Raw genomic sequence first — 19,744 nt, forward strand, 5'->3', positions numbered from 1 at the left:
AAACGTTGCAAAAACAACTGCTGCCACAACTCTCTATGATTAACACCAGGAACTTTTACCTGCTGGCACTGTCTCTTCTCCTGCAACACTGGAACACTGGTGCGCACAACGACCATCACCATGGTGACAGAACTGACAACTACTACTTGGGAGAACTCCACTCCCTCCTGCTAAACGCACAATCCCTCTGCAAGCACACTGCCGAGATTTGGGAAACCATCACCTCCCTCACCCTAATGTCATCTTTCTCACCAAGATCTGGCTCAACCCCTCATACACTCCTGACATCACCCCAGCAACACCTATAGGCTACAAGAAAGCACACAGGGACCGCATCAACAAACACAGAGGTTTAAATGCCATCATCCACAAAGAAACCATCCACGGAATCACCACCGCAGGCAACACCAGACCATTTATGGAACGCCTCAATTTCCAACTCCAAACCGACAGAAAAACCACCATCAGAAGCACAATTGCCTACAAACCTCCAGGACCACGCCCCAGTTTCTACAACGCCATCCCCAAATTCATTGCCCTGCTCGCCATTGGCTCCGAACACTGCATCTTCCTCAAAGACTTCAATTTTAACCTCGACAATCTCAATGACACCAACAGCGCCAACCTCGTTGAAAGCATGAACAACATTGGCGTCACCCAACTAGTCACTTACCGTACTCACTACACAGGACACGCTCAACCCCATCTTCATAGCCAGCTACAGAGTCAAGTAAAGCCATGCCACTTAGCTCACCTGGACAGACCATGCCATCGTCCACTTCACCATCACAGGATTCCCTAGCACCTCCAACAAGCCGTCCAGCTGGAACAAAGTTCCAGAGAGCCAGTGGACCGAAGCCCTCAACACCTCCCACCCTAATGCCGCAACCAACCCAGAAAAGGCTGTCAAGAACATCTCTGCCTGGATCACTGATTGCAAGGACAGAGTTGCCAGCGTCAAGCCCACCAAACTCAAGAGACCAACCCCCGAAAACCCTGGCAGACTTCTTCAATGACAAGATATCCATCATACACAAAAACTTTGAACCCCAACCCACCACAGCCAACACCTTCAACCTCCTTGCTCTCACAGATGCAAACCCTGATTCAAACTCAGACCACCTGCTCACCACCTGGGATCAGCTCACCATACAAAAAGCCACAGCCATCATGAACTTCGTCTGCTCCCCTTTCCTGCCAAAGTCCTTGAAAAGGCCATCAACTGACAACTCACAGACCACCTGGAGACCAACAATCTTCTGGACTCCCCCCAATCCAAATTTGTCACAAACCACAGCACTAAGACCAGCCTGATTGCTGCCACTGACATCAGAACCATCCTTTACTGGGGAGAAACTGCAGCTGTGATCCTCCCCGATGTTTCAGCAGCATTCAACACCGTATTCCGCCCCACCCCTATCAAGAGGCTACATCACATGGGGATTCAAGGAAACAACCCAAAATGGATCTCCTCTTTCCTCACCGGAAGCAACCAGAGAAACCATCTACCGCCTTTCACCTTGGAACCCAAGAACATCATCTGTAGTGTTCTGCAAGGCTCGTCCCTCAGCCCTAACTGTGCAACATCTACATGACCCTCTTAGCCAACATTGTCAGAGCCCACAGAATGAACATCATATCCTAAGCAGATGACAGCCAGCTCATCCTCTCACTATCAAAAGATCCCTCCACCACTAGGGCCACCTTCTGCAGAAGCCTGCTGTGCATCGCTGACTGAATGGCAAACAACTGCTTAAAACTTAACCCACACAAATTGGAAGTGCTGATGTTTGGGAACAACACTTCTCTGTGGAATGAACCCTGGTGGCCTTCCAAACTAGGACCCGCACCAACTCCGACAGATCAGGCTTGCAATCCTGGCATCATCCTGGACAGGAAGATCACCATGAACAGCCAGGTCAACACAGTTGCTTCCACCTACTTTCTCATGCTCTGTAAAATCTTCAAATAGCTCTCCTTCAACACCAGACAAACTGTCACTCAAGCCCTAGTCACCAGCCAGATGGACTACGGCAACCCGCTCTACAGAGGACTCACCATGCACCTCCTGAAGAGGCTATGGACAATACAGAATTCAGGACTCATCCTCGACCTCCCCAAACAAACTCACACCCTCTCTCACTTCAAAAAGCTCCACTGGCTCCCCAATCCAAATAAATGTCTAAATAAGATGCTGATCCACACATACAAGGCCCTTCAAAATCAAGCACCAGCATACATCAACTACCACCTGAAATTCCACCAACCCTCCAGGCATCTGCGCTCAACTTCCCTCTCCCTGACACACACTCCCGACGCATCCGCCAAAGCAACAGTGGAGGATGCTTCTTCTCCTACCTCGTTGCAAGATTTTGGAACAACCCACCCCTTCACCTAGAGATCTTATCCTCTCTTCTGGAATTTGGGAAAGGACTTAAAATGTGGCTGTTTAACTCAGCCACCTTAGCAGCAAAGTTCTCAGCACCTGGATACCCTCGTTGGTGATTAGCTGTGCTCTATGAATTCTGACTGACAGACTGGTATTGTGCTATGTTCTTGTGCAGTTCGTACTGTGTTTAATTTTGTTGAGGAGTTTGTAGCCACACAATAATACATGTAGAGTTTTCTTGCTATAGAGATAAATGTTATAATATGTACTACAGAGGACATATAATAGCCCAGATAAAAATATTTTTGTTATCCAGCACAGAAAATTTGCTTGTACGAGGTGTATCGGTATTGTGAATTCCACCAAAAACATACGAGTACCACAGGATTCTTTAGAGGTAACTATCATCACCAAGACTTAGATTCCTGATAGCATTTATAATTGTTCCCTCAAGAGAAGACTTTCCAGTTTAATCCTGGGTTGCAGGAGGGTCGAACAATCAGTCTGGGGGATGCTGTAGTGAAATTTAAAATAGGAGACTGCTTTAAAAGTAATATTCAACTTTTCTGCTCTATCCCAATGCCCTAGACAAACTTCACTCCACCCTCTCAGGGTGATACTGAGAACATTTAAAGGAGAATTAAAAATATAATAAAAATATAATCGTTTGAATGCATTAAACAATGTTGTTTAATAACACTAATTAAGTTCATAATTTGGTTGTATAGTGAATTGAGATATATAACATTTTAATGAGGGTATTTGCCACTGTACTATAATCACATTAAAAAAAGAAAGCTTTGTCATAGATTGCATCCTCCTTTAAACATCTTGACCATGTTTGGGTTGCATATACAGGCCGATAGCTTTAATTCTTACTACCCCAAAGCCTCTATAAGAATTACTGGTTTTTGAATGGTCCAAAAAGGATTAAAGGCAAAAAACTAATGGTTTCTTTATTCATTCTTTTGATTATAGGCACTTATTTTCACTTAAGGCTAAATTCTCATCCTCCTTCGGGATACTATTAATATTATTATTACTATTACTTATTACATTTTAAGCGCAAACACACCAACAGACATTATACTACTAAGAGAATGGAGGGAAAATAGCAGATCCTAGAGGACTACATTATGGGTTTACAGCAATTTGTGAAAGTTTAGGTGGTCTTTGATGAACCACAGACATAACAAGTTGTTCAGGCAGTTATCCCCAACTGAGCCCACATTTAGCAGACTTTTGAGTGGATATTATCAAGATAGGTATTACATTATTGAAATCCCTCAGCACATCAAAATCTGTCTTGACTAAACTCATGTTTTAAAGTAGTGAGGCAAAAATAGAGATAAGAAAATTTTGCTTTGGAAAAAGAAGTTGGCCTTCAGAATTATTGCCACTAATTGTTCTACTAGGAGATTTGCATTATGCGTATGTAGACAAAGTGCACACTAGTGTTTTACAACCAGATAGTAACTGTTTATAAACCAGTTCTTTTCACATTGGTGAGGAGGCATTAAGGATAAGGGCACTGGTTGGACGTCAGTGGTCATTTATGCTTGGAGGGCAGATACTATGGGCCTCATTGGGAGTTCGGCAGACTGTATGCACGAACTTCTAATGAGGAGATTGCCACCACACTGGCTACCACACCGCCGGACCTTTCCCGCTAGGTCAGCGGGCGAAAACCTAAGTATCCACCCTCTGGCCTAGTGGCCTCGTAATCGAGCCAGCGGCCATGTTGTAACCAGCACCCTCACAATGTTCACTCTCTGCAAACCAGAGCATGGGCAATGCAGCCCCCCGTGGTCCCTTGCACCTGTTCTCTGACAGCCTTTTCATGGCAGTGTTACCACCATGAAAAGGCTGGTGGAGAACTAGGTTGTAATCCAAAGGGCAGCACTGCATACTGCATGCCCTGGTGGATTAGGATCTCCGCCACTGCCAGACCACCGGGATCCAAGATCCTGGCAGACCTGGCAGTTCCCTGGTGGTCGGACCACCAGGGTTGTTATATGGGTAGTCAGACCGCTGCGAGTGTGACAGTCGTAAGACCACCAAATTTGTTATGAGGCCCTGTGTGTTTTCAAGATGTATGCCTTAGACTAACATCATCAATTTTGTAGATTTTGGTGATTACCTAGGCTGTTGGATTTCAAAACTCTCAAAATGGAAAAACAATTTATTAGCTAGACTCTGAAAACTCATCACTTTATTGACATTCTACAATTGCTTATCACAACATACAGAATTTTGAAAAAAAAGTGTATATGACCTGTGTAAATGTCTTCTTACTTTTTATCATACTGATATCATTGGCTCCATCTCCAATGGCTAAAGTTATTGCCTTTTTGTGTTTCTTAATGAGCTCCACCACCTGAGCTTTTTGGAGAGGGGTGACGCGGCAACAGATTACTGTTTTACACATGCAGGCGACTTCCAAAAACTCCTTCTCAATGTTTCCTTCTAGGGCATATGCCTGCAGTATAAATGATTAAGAGTTAGAAAAACATTTTTTGTATACAAAATATTGCATTTGAAATTGGTCAGATTGTGTTTATAAAACATACTGAAAATGTTTACAAATCTTGGAATATTTCAACCTCAACATTGTAAAATCTCCACTGTCGTTTGAATTCGATTTTATACATAGAAATGCAGATAAACATGTACAAAAGTGCAAAGTAGCACAACAAAACATCAAGGCAGATATATGGTGGAACGAATGCGCAGTGAAAATCAAACTTGGAAAAATGCTGCACTGTTCTTCACACACTAGCATGCTTGAGTGCACACTGGCTAGAAAGTAGGGTTTGGCTCCAATCAATCTCGAACTGAATGGAATAACTCCCAACATCTAAATGGCATTGTCAATGCAATAAGACCAACAAAATATCTTCCTTCCTGTGGGCAGTTAGACTACACTGCCACAACTGCACCCACTTAATCCTACACTTTCATAAAAGCAACTAGAGAGATGGAGAGATGCTTAAGTGAGCAGAGACCAGTGTCAGACCCTCTTTTTAAAACTGAGCAGAGAGACACCTAACCTGCAAAAGATCTCAGGCTTCCACCTCAACCAGTGTAGAATTTACCACAGAGAAGGGACATGCTAAGAGGTTAGCTGGACTCAATCCTTTACATTTCCTTTCAAATGCACAAGAACTCAGTGTTCTAACTATCCATTGCTTGCTCTACAACTAGCCGTTAAACTGCAGAGCGCGGGCAGCAAAGGAGGGTCTCCTGTGTGCCTCTCCGAGTCCAAAGGAGGATTGGGTGGACCACATTCTTGCCCAACCTCACGGATTATTATCCAGGGCCTAGTGCAAGGGAAATCTGTGACGCTGCCTAGACTTTGCCCACGTGGGTAAGTTCAGAATGGACTTTATTTTCCCCAGTACGGATAAAAACAAGTACATACTGAATCTGGGATGTTTTCAAGTGACAGGTTTAACTCACTTGTACTATATGTATTGCAAGTCTTTTATAAATTTTTTTATTCCATCTGCCAAGGTGATGCTGATTTCTAAACCGGAATCGCTCCATTTTCAGACTAACTGTAAAGAATAAAGTACTATTATTCCCCTCACACAAGAAACCACACGAGGAATAAACTGATAACTGAACATTGGGGGTTACTGAACAGCTGCACCCTCAGTTTGGAGAAATCCAAATTCTCCTCACATAATAGTACACACATGACCTAAGAAACAAGAAACACATGAACAAAATACACTGTGGGACCTCCCACCAGTAAACGGTCATATCCCCTGTAGGCAGTGTTCTGTTTGCATGCACACAAAACACAATTGATTTTACCTTTACAATACCCCTGGGAACAGACACATCACACAAACTGCAACTCAAATAATGTGAACTGATAACGCGTCCCAACCTTGATAATTTTCTTACATAGGGACTCGTTTTAGGCCAATGAATCTTTTGACCCTGATTGGGGACTCCTTAAGACGAGACAGATCAATAATATCTCCTGACATGAATCAATGACCTAATCAATATGCGCAGTATCTAATCTATTCAATTAATCAATAGCATTTAATAAGGAACCAGACACACCATGACCTTTCAGCCATGAATAACCACAAAAATCTAGTAAGATTTTGGATATTTATTCCCTATTCGTTACAACCTAGTAGCATATTCATTAGTCTCACTACCAATAAACACATCATCAATGCAACAATATGGCAACTTGAATAAGACCTAATCAAAGCAAAAGATCATGAACATTAGGACAAAACCCGACGTCAACATGAATCAACTTTCAGCAGAGTATCATTAGCACGTTATTTCAACAAAACAGAGGTTCAGTCATTTGTCTATTTGCACCCAATTAGTAAATTCCTTGACTAACCTCCAATTAGCATTGGCATGTTGGGCTTCATGCAAAACAATTTAGCAACATAAATTTGGAAAACATCTAACTATAGCCTCTGTCAAAAGAGCAGTTGGTACCTAGAAAGGAAAGGCAAAAAGACAATTACAATTTATCATCATATAGTTACCCTCCGTAATGGGTCAGCATACAGAGTCAGTCATCGTCCTCAGGACAGCAGTTGATTCGCCATCAGCCAGGATAGAACAGCAAAGTCTCAGCAAGGTAGGTCAAAGGCTCTTCCCTCATAAGGAGGAGAAGCAAGTATCAGGCGAGGCAAGGAAGGTAAGGATAGATCAAAGTGTCAAACAGCAAAGGTTAAAACTGAATATCTGAGTAACTGCAAGAGTGTCCCTCTAATGGCTGATCTCCCTTTGTGTCACGTTGTTAAATTGAATTTGCCAGACAAGTCTCTAATTTCCAATTGGTCAATGTTTGGTGCATCGTTATCTCTGTCCAAAAATCTGTCGATCACCTTACTAAATTTTCCAGCTGAGACAGTTCTCATGCAGTTTATTGGTTCCTGTGATTGACGTCTTCAGTGGGTAGAATGTCAGGTAAGAAAAGTTACACTTGTCGCTCCAGTCAGTAGTTCCATTGTCTTTACCAATTTAGGCGACCTTGTATCTGTTTCGAATTACACTGTTGCATTCAGCAAGAATGTCTTCTTGAGCAAGTCGGGTCTCATGTGAAAGAATTTACTACGGTTACACACACATTTCTCTATCTTCTGGAAAAGTACAGCTTCATGTCCTTCAGGAAGACAGCACATTGCATGTTAGTAAAACACATTTATTATAAGACCAGGCGGCTAGGCCCAGACTCTTGCTAACTATGGCCTAGTGATTAACTTAGCAAAGCCTTAATACATAATTCATAATGCTAGTACAAAATCATACATGAGTACATTGTTAATTCATTATTAGTCAGTTTCATTAATCATCGTATACATAGGTGGCCACTCCCCATGGGCACATTTCAAACGCGTACATTAATTTTTCTTCTATCACGTTTTCTATGCAGCTTCATTATACATTATTTTGCAAGCTTTTCATGTTAATGTTGATTATAAAAGTCACATTCCAACACATCTACATGATCACATATCCCTGGGGTCTGAGATATATAGGTATGACAAGCAAGAAGCTACAACTGAGGATCTTAGAACATTGCAGTACGATCAGGTGTTGTCATATCACAAGAAGAATGAGGCACTATTTTTTCTCTACGGGCCTTACTGAGAACAAAATAAAATGGGCAATAATAGAAAAAGTGACAAAGAACACAAACACAATCGGGGTCCTTACTGAACGTGAAAAGATATAGGTATCCAGAATATAAATGGACTGAACTACAAACCTTATGAAAGTAGGACAGCGGGAAATCCCAGCTTCCTAAAGGCAGTTTGCTTAGATAAGGGAGGGGACATTGCTGAGACACTGAATTCACACATGGGACAGGAGTTAAATCAACCAAACCCAGGAGTCGATAAAGTTATAACTAATAACGTTTTAATTAACCTTTATGGGTTGTTGCTGAGACACAAAATAAACACACAGATCCAGACTTAAGTCAATCGAACCCATGAGTGGATTAAAATATAACTAATAACTTTTTAATCAACTTTGATCATTTTTATTATCCTGCAATGAACAAGTTTTCTAGTAAAATGTGGTGAACAGCGAGTTTGTAACCTAAAAACTACAATTAAGGAAAAGAGAACTACACAATGAGGATGAAAAGCATATTAGAAATGAAAAGCAGTCTTTTAGACAAGCAGATAGGGAAAGAACCACACTTCTTGGCATGTGGTGGGTCACATAATAGAGATACAACATACATGTCCCGGAACACGCCAGGGTACAGGACTCACCCCGTGCTACAGAACGCACCAGACACGAACACATGCTTAAACACAGCTTGAGCCAGATACTGATATACCTCCATGAGTAGAGTGTTGGAGAATTCACTTAAAACAGTGGCACAGTACCCTCAAAGTGTTGAGATACTGCTTTTGTACTAATTAGAAGACAGATAATAAAACAATAAGATAAAATATTTACAATATTTTAACTTTTTAATTAAATACGTGGATATTTCTTTAGTGTTAAATCAGTATACAAAAGTATTATTTAAATATTTAATAGCTTAATAATACAATCAATACATTATAGTGTAAAACGTTTAATAAATATTATAAACTAACTTACATTAGCTAAACACATATGGGGCTGTCCACAAACGTAAATTGCACTTTTGATTAACTTTACTATTTTTGTCTGTTCACAGCATCTAAGTGTAAAGATCCTAAAATGTGTAGAGTTAGTTATATATCTCTACCCCCTGATAAAGTGGTGGAGCCAATTTTACAAATGTAAGTTTCTACTGCCAAAAAGAAGCAGTAGTAAAACCAGCACCACACATGGCCAAGCAATGATACTACAGCACCCTCACAAAGACAATAATGGAGACATGAATTTAAAATAAAACCCCTTAGGAAATAAGGTTAAATGAAAATAAATTATTTAAACTATTTTAAAATCTAAATACATATATTTTAACATTACAAAATACATGCAATAACTCATATTTATTATTTGATTATACAATAGTCAACAAACTTTTTTGAATTTATAAATAAATATAACATTTTTACTAACGTAATTAAACTACTTTTAATTACTTCTATATTCTTTTGATAATTATTAAAGTACAGAATTTTATTCTATGTAGAAATGTATTCTTTAGTTTAAACTACAGGAAACAAATTCTTATATTCAAAGTAATTAAATATTGAATTCAAAATTAAGTTACTGGCACTAACATTTTATCTTTTGTAATATATACAATTATATTTTAATATTATAAATATTTTTTATTAATTTGTTATTAAAATTAATGCACTTTTAAACTTTTCCTATGCTTTACTACAGGGAGATCAATCACTTTGGTACAGACAAAAAAAATTAAAATACTAAAACAAAGCTCCTAGTGGGGCAAACCTGAATCTCCAGCCCAATGTCAACACATCCTTTTTCGGATAGGCTTCGTAGAGTGGTTCAGCAGTAATAGGAGAAGTCCACTCAAGGGTTCAGGACTTCAGGGAAAGCACTTGGTTCCAGGTCGCGCTCCAGCAGCAGAGTCCAGTGTAAGTCTAGTTAGGAATGGTCAGTTGGGCAGTTGCAGGAAATACCTCTCATAGCTTGTTGTGTCACAGTAGCTTGAACAGGAGGTCAGCCGTATGACCCTTGTGTCCACTTCTTTGCCCTGTTTACAGGAGGGAGCCCGGCCAGTCCTTCAAGGCTCCTCTCAGTTTTCAGATCATAAGTTCTTTTCTAATCTTCCTCAGGTCTAGAAGTGTTCTGCGAGGGGAACTGCTTATGCCTAGCACCAGCTTGTGGGTGGAGTGACGCCAGACCACTCCCTAATCAATGTGGTTCCCCTACCCACTTTTGGAGCATTTCCTGTGAGCCCTCCTGCAAACAATCCCATAGTGCCTTTCCCTGCCTGTATGCAAGATGGTGAAATCCGTCCCTCCTTGTGCAGAGGCTGTGTCTGTCCTCTCAAATGTACATTCTAATAGTACCTTTTTCTTTAATATTTACTACAAAGGTGCCTATACCACTAAATTGGGCTTTTAACAACTATTACAAAGCATTCTAGAATGATGTTTTCATCTGTTTCCTAACCAAAGTTAGCATTATTAAATTTAATAGTGTGGCCCATTGTTTCTCTAAGGAACAGCAATCCTTGTTGTAGTGAAAATAGCTTTTAGGTGCTAGTCACAGTAAGGACGTTTAACACTAGCTTTCTACATGTCCTGCTTTTAAATCACACGCATTCTGCTTTATGGGGCAAGAGGCCTACATAATGATGACTTAGCAATATGTAAAAGGTAGGCTTTGACAAGTCAAAAGGAGTTATTTTGATGGGACAAACTGAAATTTTCACACTGCTACAGTCAGGCTACAATGGATGGCCTGAAGCCATGTTTGCACTGCCACTGTGCCGGATGGCACAATATGTGCTGCAGTCCACTAGCTACATTGAACTTACAGACCCTCGGTACATCCTGTACCATATGAAAATGACTAATAGGGAAGTTAAATATGCCAGTTAGGAGTATACCAATTCAACCATGTTAAAACAGGAAACACAGGCACTTTACTATTTGTTAGCAGTGATAAAGTACACAGAGCTCTGCAACTAGCAATGGGGGTATACCATGCAAAAGATGGCCATTTTCAACATCTCCCATTTAGTGGTTAGTATGGCCCTTTTTCAGCCTCTCCCTCTACTCCCACCAATATTTAGTACAAGGTAGGAAACTTCAATGTATCAGAATCTCGCCACAGAAAGTAAGTGGAGGTGGAGATTTACACTTGTAGGTTTGTGAATAGCATTCTATAGTACTTTAGTAGTACTACTGTGTTTCTACATAACATACTACAAAATAATGTTTGTTAATAGACCATATAACTTTCAATTTAATTTACAGAGGCTAGGATTTTTTTTACTTTATTGAAATAAATATTCCTAAAACAAATTATGCAAATTATGTAATCATTTAATAACATTTATTTTGAAGAGTTCATGTGCTGCAATATTAAATTTTTGTTACTTCTAAGTTAAAAAAACACTTATTGTAAGTTATGTTAAATTTTGATTTTAAATTAAGTATTTTTCTAATAAATAAACTTTACAAATTTTTCCAGTACTTCCCCATAGGGAGTCTTCTGCCACAATGGTGAAAATCTCCACCTACGAGTGAAAAATGACTAGTAGTACCTTTACACTCACCACATACTGAACTGAAGGGATGGAGGCATGTAAGTATACACATCATGAACTGAAGTGATGGAGACATGTAAGTATACACTTAGGTGTAAAGCTACACGTGAAAATGGTGGCTAGCAAAAAAGTGTATAGTTAAACCTAGGAACAAGAGTAGATTTGAATATGAATAAATTTACATATTTAAACTTGCTTTCGTGATCTGGGCCCTCATCTTTTGGAAGTGGTGAAAAGGTCTACAGTGAGTAAGCCCCAGCAGGCAAACATACCCTGTACCACTTCTTGTGTAGACAGCAGTCGTGGTAGTCAAGATATCATCTGCCTTGATGTTGAGGGAAGCCACAAGATGACTGACTGACAGAGAGGTACAGTGAAGTTCCAACCAGCACCATAGACTCAGAAAATCTAAGCAGAGGGAACAAAACCTTTTCCACCCAGGTTGTTGCAGTACAACATGGCTATCATGTTATCCATCAAAACCTGGATCGACCTGCCCCTGATGGAAGGCAGAGAGACTTTGAGGGCCAGACACTGATATGCAGCTCCAAAAGATAGATGGAATGCACTACTCCTTTGGCCTCTGATCTCCCCATCATCCAAGTGACCTACCCAACCTGAAAAGAATGCCTCCGTTAGTTCTGTGACCTCCAGAGGTAGCATGGTAAACAGTATGCTGCATGTCAGGTTGGCATCCGTCATCCACCACTGAAGGTCCTTGGGCAGTCCAGTGCGAGATGCAGCTCTTGTTGGAAAGGCAAATCCAATGCTGGCCCCTCTGCAGATGAAAGTTTAATTGAAGGGCCCTCATGTCCCTCCAACCATAAGGTATGAAAAGGTTAAAAGTAGGTTGATGACCAAGTTGTTTGAGAACAATCTTGACCTGGACAGTAACATTTGCTTGAGATATCAGGTTGCTAGCCTGAATGCCCAGGAGTCCCTGCGGCAGTGTAAAAGCCTTTGTAAAATTGTAATTATACTGGCCATAACAAAGGGGAGACGCTAAGATTTTACAAGATGTTACAAGATGAGACTTGGGCTCATTGATGGAAATTCACTGGGAAGACAGCAATGACATCAAAGCCTGCAGGTGGTCTGAAACCAGTTGAAGTGAGCCTGCCTTCAAAAATCAGTGTTTTTACAGTACAGGAATACATGGATCCCTGACCAACAAAGATAGGCTACTACCATCAACATGACCTCTATAAAAACCTGAGGGGCTGATATTAGGATAATGGCAGTGAGGTGAATTACAAGTGAGCTATCCTTAGCACAAAGAGAAGACACCTTCTGCAGGCCTGCAGGGTAAGCACATAAAGGTATGCAGCCTTCAAGTCAGAGGAGCAGAATATAACTGTCATGTCATCATTCTAAAGTTCTTGATTAATAAGTTCAAAATGCTGATTTCCAGAATCAGTGTCAGTCTCCCATCCTTCTTGGGGACCAAGAAGCGCATAGAATAGTTTGCAAATCCCCCTCTATGCCCCAGGTATGAATTTGGTCTAATCCTTGGAAAGCAGCAGCATCATTTCTTTGGACAAAATAGTAGCTGAATCTAAAGATGTCCATGCACTGGAGAAGGGGGGATGCTGCTGATTTTGGTGACTCTATGCTCTACCACCACCCATGCTACTGAATGGGCAGTGAGGGTTGACAGTGGTGATAGGCAAGACCCCTCGAACATACACAAAACTTTCTATACTGTTGATAAAATTGTCAGGTGGGGAAAGTAACCCGAGGGAATGAGCCACAGCTTGGCTATCCTTAAAGCATTCCAGTGCTGCATCTACTTTCTGACCATACATCCTCATTCCATCAAAAGGCATATTTGTAAGTGAGGTTTGGAACTGGACGACAAAACCAAAATATATAGGAAGAACAACAGAATCTGTAGTATCTAGGCAAGACCATAAAATATATTTCACAGCATCCTAGAAATGTCAGCACCGTCTGAGCCAAGTAAGTTCGTAGGTTTTCAGATAAGACTAGTAAAAACTCCCTACCTAGGACCCAAAGGACATCAGTGTGGTATCCCAGGAGACAAACATCATTCAAAGAGCAAATGACAAGGCTTGTACATGAAAATATTTTCTTGGGAATATTCTTTTTTATTTCTCTTTCCAGAGGGGTAGTAGGACAAGTGTTTGGGTTAATCTTGCTCATGGAAGCCTGAAATGTAAGGCTGTCTGGAGTAGGGCAGGGTCGATCACGGCCACCATGATAGCCTCAGTCAGGGCTATGTTATAGGGCAGTGAGGGGTGCCACCTAAATGTTGACTTAAAATAATCTTCTGACCATATTGTCCTTTTGTGCTTAGTGATGAACATTTTAACTTCACATTCCATTATAGAAATTGGATGCATCCAGGAAATTCTTTTGCATGATCAAGAGTCAATTCTAAGGGCAAGGCACCAAGGACAGACATGATGATGTTCCGTGATTGACATCTTCTTGTGACATGCACAGCACAGCTTAAAACCTGTTGATTTCAGGTGCAACATCCCTGCATACTGCAAAAAATGTTGTCAGAAGCTTTGGTAAACAAAATTAAAATCGGGAAGCAGCAGAGCTCGGGATTTCTATCTACAGCATGGAAAAAGATAAACTGACGCAAGTGCATGGGGTGGATTTATGTATGGAGACAGGGGGGAGTTGCGGTGGAGACTCACAGTGCCACCTGCCGAATGTCTGGAACCATATTGTAGCTAGGGCCTTTAGGACATCATTTCTTTTCTTCTCAAGGGGTCATGTCAGAAGTTATCCTAAACTCACCGTATAATTCTTACCTGTAAGGTGGCTGCTGGATGAACAGCAGTATTTTTCAGGGGTTTGACAGCTGTGGGGGCAAAGGGAAGCATGACAACTATCACATAGGAGATACAGTACTTTACACTGAGTACCATATCCAAAGCAGGACATCATCTTAATTTGGGCAAGTTTACATCCATGAGAAGATGTCATAAAATGTTCTTACACCATCCCCAAATGCCCCCCAACATGTTCTAACAAGGACTGGGAAGACAAGTGGATTTCTTCTTCTGGTCATGTAAGGCTGAGACTACATACAAAGCTGGGATGCACAAACAGTCAGTGCCTGGCAACAGTGTGTGTTGTTTTTTTTTTTACACATTTGACGTTTACTTCAAACCCTGCCTTTTCCCTCATTGTGCAACTCAGATGTTTATTGTTACTTTGCTTTTATTCTGCTTCTAAAGGCAAGAAACTGGGTTATTGGTTGAGAGGAATGGAAAGCCCCACTGAAGCAACATCCTTGTCACTGTAAACCCCAAAAGTCCCTAAATGAACCAGTGCTTAACTCTCTGGTAGCTTTGAACAACAGAAGTCTGGCTTAATTCAGAGGCAATCTGAAAAGTATTTATGCAGCACAATAATAGTAATAAAGGGAATGCACAATACAAAAAAAATCACAAGCCAATTTAAGAAATAGAATACCTGTTAATAAATAAAAAGATACGAGAATGACAAAAATCCAATCAGTAGAACCTGAGACATTCAATTTTAAATTTATTACTGAAAATAGCATATAAAAGCACAAAGCGACACTCAAGGTCATCTAGTCAAGCTAGACCAGGTGAAACTCGCAAATCCAAGCTGACTACAATGGAATGTGGGTCGAATACAGGGAGCAGGTTAGGTCTGTGGAAAAAACAATATTAAATCCAGCACAAGGTGTATCATTTACAGTGGAGGTGGCTGCGAGGAGATGGTCATCTCTATAATGCAAAGAGCAGGTCAGGAATTGTGGATGGCCGTAGCTTCAGTTTGGCAGTGGTTGTGAGCTGTCATTGTTGTAGCGAAAAGTGCAGATCTTGTGTTGCAAGTCACCATGGACTGTTGCTGTCGGTGCAAAAAGGAGGTTTCAATAGAGCTTTGCAGAGAGCAGCAGAGACTTGGCGACAATGGGCCTGATCAAAGTCATGCGGAGCCCAAACTTTGGGATTTTGACCTTTACCTTAGATTGAGTACAATCTGATTCCATGCAGGGATCTTGGACCTTGAGAGGCACCTCTTGGCGATTAGGACTCATCTATCAAAGGCCTCCAGGGCTCAAGGCAGGTCCAGCTGCAATTCCAGGCAGGTTTAGTCGCAGCAGGTCAACTAGGCCGTTGCAGGGATGCCTCTGAATCTTTTTGTGTCCCTGTACCTCATACAGGAGTTCAGCCAACTGACCTTTAGAGTCACTCTGGTTACCTTTGGATGAAGACAAGCAAGTCCAGTCCTCCTTCTCAGACAGCAAGGCTGTACTTCAAGCAGCAGGGCACTTATCTGCCAGCAGGGTCATCTTATTTCCGTAACTTCCACAGATCCAGGAGTGTTCTGATGAGTGTATTTGGAGGCCCAAAATTTATACCTGGTGCCAGCCTTTGTATGGTGGGACTCCCTCTCCTACTCCCACATCCAGTTCTACAATGTCCTTTCCCATCCCCTTTCAAGGCTCCAAACTGTCTGGGGGTGACAAAAGGCAGGAGATGTTGGTGGCACGTTCCTTTGTGTGTGCAGGAGGCAAAGCCATGTGAAGTGAAATTGTGGCTTGATACAACCCCTCCCACCTTATCCTGCCAGGATGGCACATCCTGTCCTCAAGTAAGACCCTTTTGTGTTACTGTCCAGAAACGATACACAAACCCCAATAGCACAGATATGCACAGTCATGTGACCTAGGCCACTGAAAGAAGACACAAATGGTTAGGACAAGAAAATGCCCACTTTCTAAAGGTGGTATTTTCATAATTGTAACTTAAAATCCGACTTTACCATTAAAAAGGATTTTAAATTACAATTAATTTGAGTGCAAACAGCATATCTCTATCTGGTCCCAATCCAAGGGCAGCACGTATTAAAGACAATAGGGTAACCCAGTGTTAGTCAAGGGGAGAGACAGGCCTTACAACAGTGAGAAACAACTTTATGAGTTTTTCTGTGCCAGGACATGTAAAACTTACATACAAGTCTCCTACTTTTTGAATACAATTCACACTTTGGGGCCTAATGTCTTTAGGGCCTACACTAGGGGTGACTTATAAGTATTTTAAAGGATGGTTTAGGTCTGGCAAAAGTTTTATTTTTGAAGTATTGGTTCACTGCAGGTGAACTAGAACCAAAACGAACTACTGTAGGCCAGAGAACGTTAATGCTAAACAGTCCATTTGTCACATTTAACAATCTCGGTGATCCTCTGGTAAACATTTTTATGAAAAAGTAGTCAGAATTTCCATGACGCTGTAGACATTTTATCTATACTGCTTTCTAAGCAGATGAAACACATACAAATGTTGCTGCACACTTGTAAACAAATTCAGTTGATGTATCAATTGATGATTAGCATTTTTGCCGATGTAACCCAATGCATTTTGGGTGCTAAACACCCTTCGTCAGGGGTAACTAAAAATAAATAGAATAAAGTTGAAAGAAAGATCTTGAAAAGTCTCAAAAAGTCGAATGCAAGAATTGAACAGCAGGAGGGAATCAGAGATTCAAAAGGAAGGATTCTGAAAACAGGAAGTAAAAGGAATCGTGCTCAGTAAAGACTACGTGCAACCATGGTCAAACCAAAAGCCCAAAGGGAAAGTAAAACACAGTAGAAAAGTAGAAAGTGTACCTTGTGTACCATATAAATTATGCTAACACCTTAGCTAGAAAGGTAGCTTCAGGTGTGTTTTTTTGTTGAAAACACATGCAACACTGTATATGTATGATAGTGGCTTTGCATTGCTAATATTCTTACAGCAACACTTATCTGAGTTTGAGTAATGTACTAGCAGTGTTTAACCGCACAAAATCCACCATTTGAGAGGGAGGTCTAAGCAGATGAAAAAGCCTAATATGGAAGTCCAGCAACTCCAATCACCTACAAAACCCTTGTGGACGGAATGCTTGGGACCATACTGCAAAGGATGAAACTGGAATGTTAGAACTACCTGTGAAAGGGTTTTGTGTTGATCTTCAATTGATGTGATTATCCGAGGCTGCTCAATATTTTTTTAAAGGTTAATAATGTTCTAGCATTATTTGCTCTGTGCAGTGACCCATCTGTACTTGGATATAACTTGTGATGCAAGAATCAGCCTAACAAGGGTTAAACGTCTTCACTGCTAAACATAAGAAATGGTAGACTGATATTATTCTATATTCACAAATCATGGAAAATAGCCATATACATTTCTTTTAAACTCGAATAGTCTTGAGTGTAGCTGATCTGTTAGGAAGGAAGGTCTATGTACAGCTCTAGTTGGTAACCACAAATAGTTACTACTGGAACTGGAGACACTGTAATTATTGGTAGTAGACACTTCATAATGTTTGTAATTACATCTATCACATTAAGTCACTAGAGGTGAGGCCATGAGCACTGCATTTGGTTTGCGAGATTTATAGATTGTAGTCCTAGTCGTAACTTGCGAATTTCTGTAGCTCTCTGTTTAACTTGTAACCATAAATGAAAATTACAGTGTTTTTAAAAGAATGTCTGAGGTTTTTTATACATAGATTGAGATGTTATATCTGTAGTTAACCATATCTTCACTTCAACCATTTTTTCAGTGAAATTATTAGTTTTTCGTCACATATCCAACTGTTCTTTCCAGTAAACGTCCTATTTACAGCCAGCACCCAGTTTGCATGGCCTTAAGTGAAGTTTTTGGTTACAATAAAATTAACCTTAGCTCATGTCCCTGTCATGTACTGCTTATGGTGTCATATATGACATCACATATGACATCGTACATTACAGCATTGATAACATCATTGATGGCATCTGAAACGACATCAGTTATGACTTCAACAATACTTCAAAGTAAATTAATACTCGCTACTTGCTTTGCCTAAAATACATTCATTGTAGATCTATTAATACACTTAATTTGCCTATTAATACACCATATATGAGTCATCTAAACACAGCTACAGAACTTTACTGTCTCGCGAACACGAACCCACTATAATCACTATAAAAACAACAAAAATAAACTTTATTTTAAAACACACGCAGCAGACCACTTCGGTCATAATCTGCTATAAAACAACAATGGCATCCACTATCTCAACAAATGTGGTATAAAACACTCAATATCATATATCAATATTATACAACAACACAGCATTCGTCATTTATAAAGACCGCCACTTAATGTAAACATTGCACAAATATCATGCAGTCTCAACTTAAACGATACCCACAAACATAAAGAAAAATGTAAGTATGACAAACATGAACAGATATGCCAAAATACACTTGAGCACCAAGTAACAACACAATAACATATGCATCCCTAAAAACCTAAAAGCAGTGTTTGAGGCCCAGGCACCCTACTCAGTATGCAATCACACAGAGTGCAACATATGCCTATGTAACCAATATACAAACATTGGAATACTTTTACTGAACAAAGGTGGCACAATCATGTTGCAAGCTAACATACATAACTGATGCATTTCTTTTCTGTACTTTATAACAACACTGTCACAAAAATGGTAGTTTCAAAACAAGTGATTACAAAAAAAGTACCCAAATAATATATTTAAGGAAATGACACCCTGTTGTAGTTACCCCACACTTTTTGCCGGATACTGATGCTGACTTGACTGAGAAGTGTGCTGGGACCCTGATAACCAGGCCCTAGCACCAGTGTTCTTTTACCTAAAATGTGCCATTGTTCCCACAATTGACATATCCCTGGCACACAGATAAGTCCCTTGTAAAATGTACCAGTGGTACCAAGGGCCCTGTGACCAGGGAAGGTCCCTAAGGGATGCAACATATGTTGTGCCACCCTAAGGGACCCCTCACCTAATACATGCACACTGCCATTGTAGATTGTGTGTGTTGGTGGGGAGAAAAAGGCAAAGTCGACATGGCATCCCCCTCAGGATGCCATGCCCACAAAATACTGCCTGTGGCATAGATAAGTCTCCCCTATAGCAGGCCTTACAGCCCTAAGGCAGGGTGCACTATACCACAGGTAAGGGCATAGCTGCATGAGCAATATGCCCCTACAGTGTCTAAGTCTATTCTTAGACATTGTAAGTACAGAGTGGCCATATTAAGTACATGGTCTGGGAGTTTGTCAAAAACTAACTCCACAGCTCCATAATGGCTACACTGAATACTGGGAAGTTTGGTATCAAACCTCTCAGAATAATAAACCCAC

General features: G+C 40.6%; 1 protein-coding gene across 1 annotated transcript in view; it reads right to left on the reverse strand.

The window, feature by feature from the left end:
- Positions 1–19,744, reverse strand: part of ATP8B4 (ATPase phospholipid transporting 8B4 (putative)) — a 2,552,767-nt gene that overhangs the window by 491,288 nt on the left and 2,041,735 nt on the right. Inside the window, exon 21 of the mRNA XM_069222521.1 lies at positions 4,685–4,868. Coding sequence (XP_069078622.1) covers positions 4,685–4,868 — 184 coding nt within the window. The remainder of the gene's footprint in view (positions 1–4,684; positions 4,869–19,744) is intronic.

The sequence above is a fragment of the Pleurodeles waltl genome, chromosome 3_1 (genome assembly GCF_031143425.1).
Source record: "Pleurodeles waltl isolate 20211129_DDA chromosome 3_1, aPleWal1.hap1.20221129, whole genome shotgun sequence".
Classification (NCBI taxonomy): domain Eukaryota; kingdom Metazoa; phylum Chordata; class Amphibia; order Caudata; family Salamandridae; genus Pleurodeles; species Pleurodeles waltl.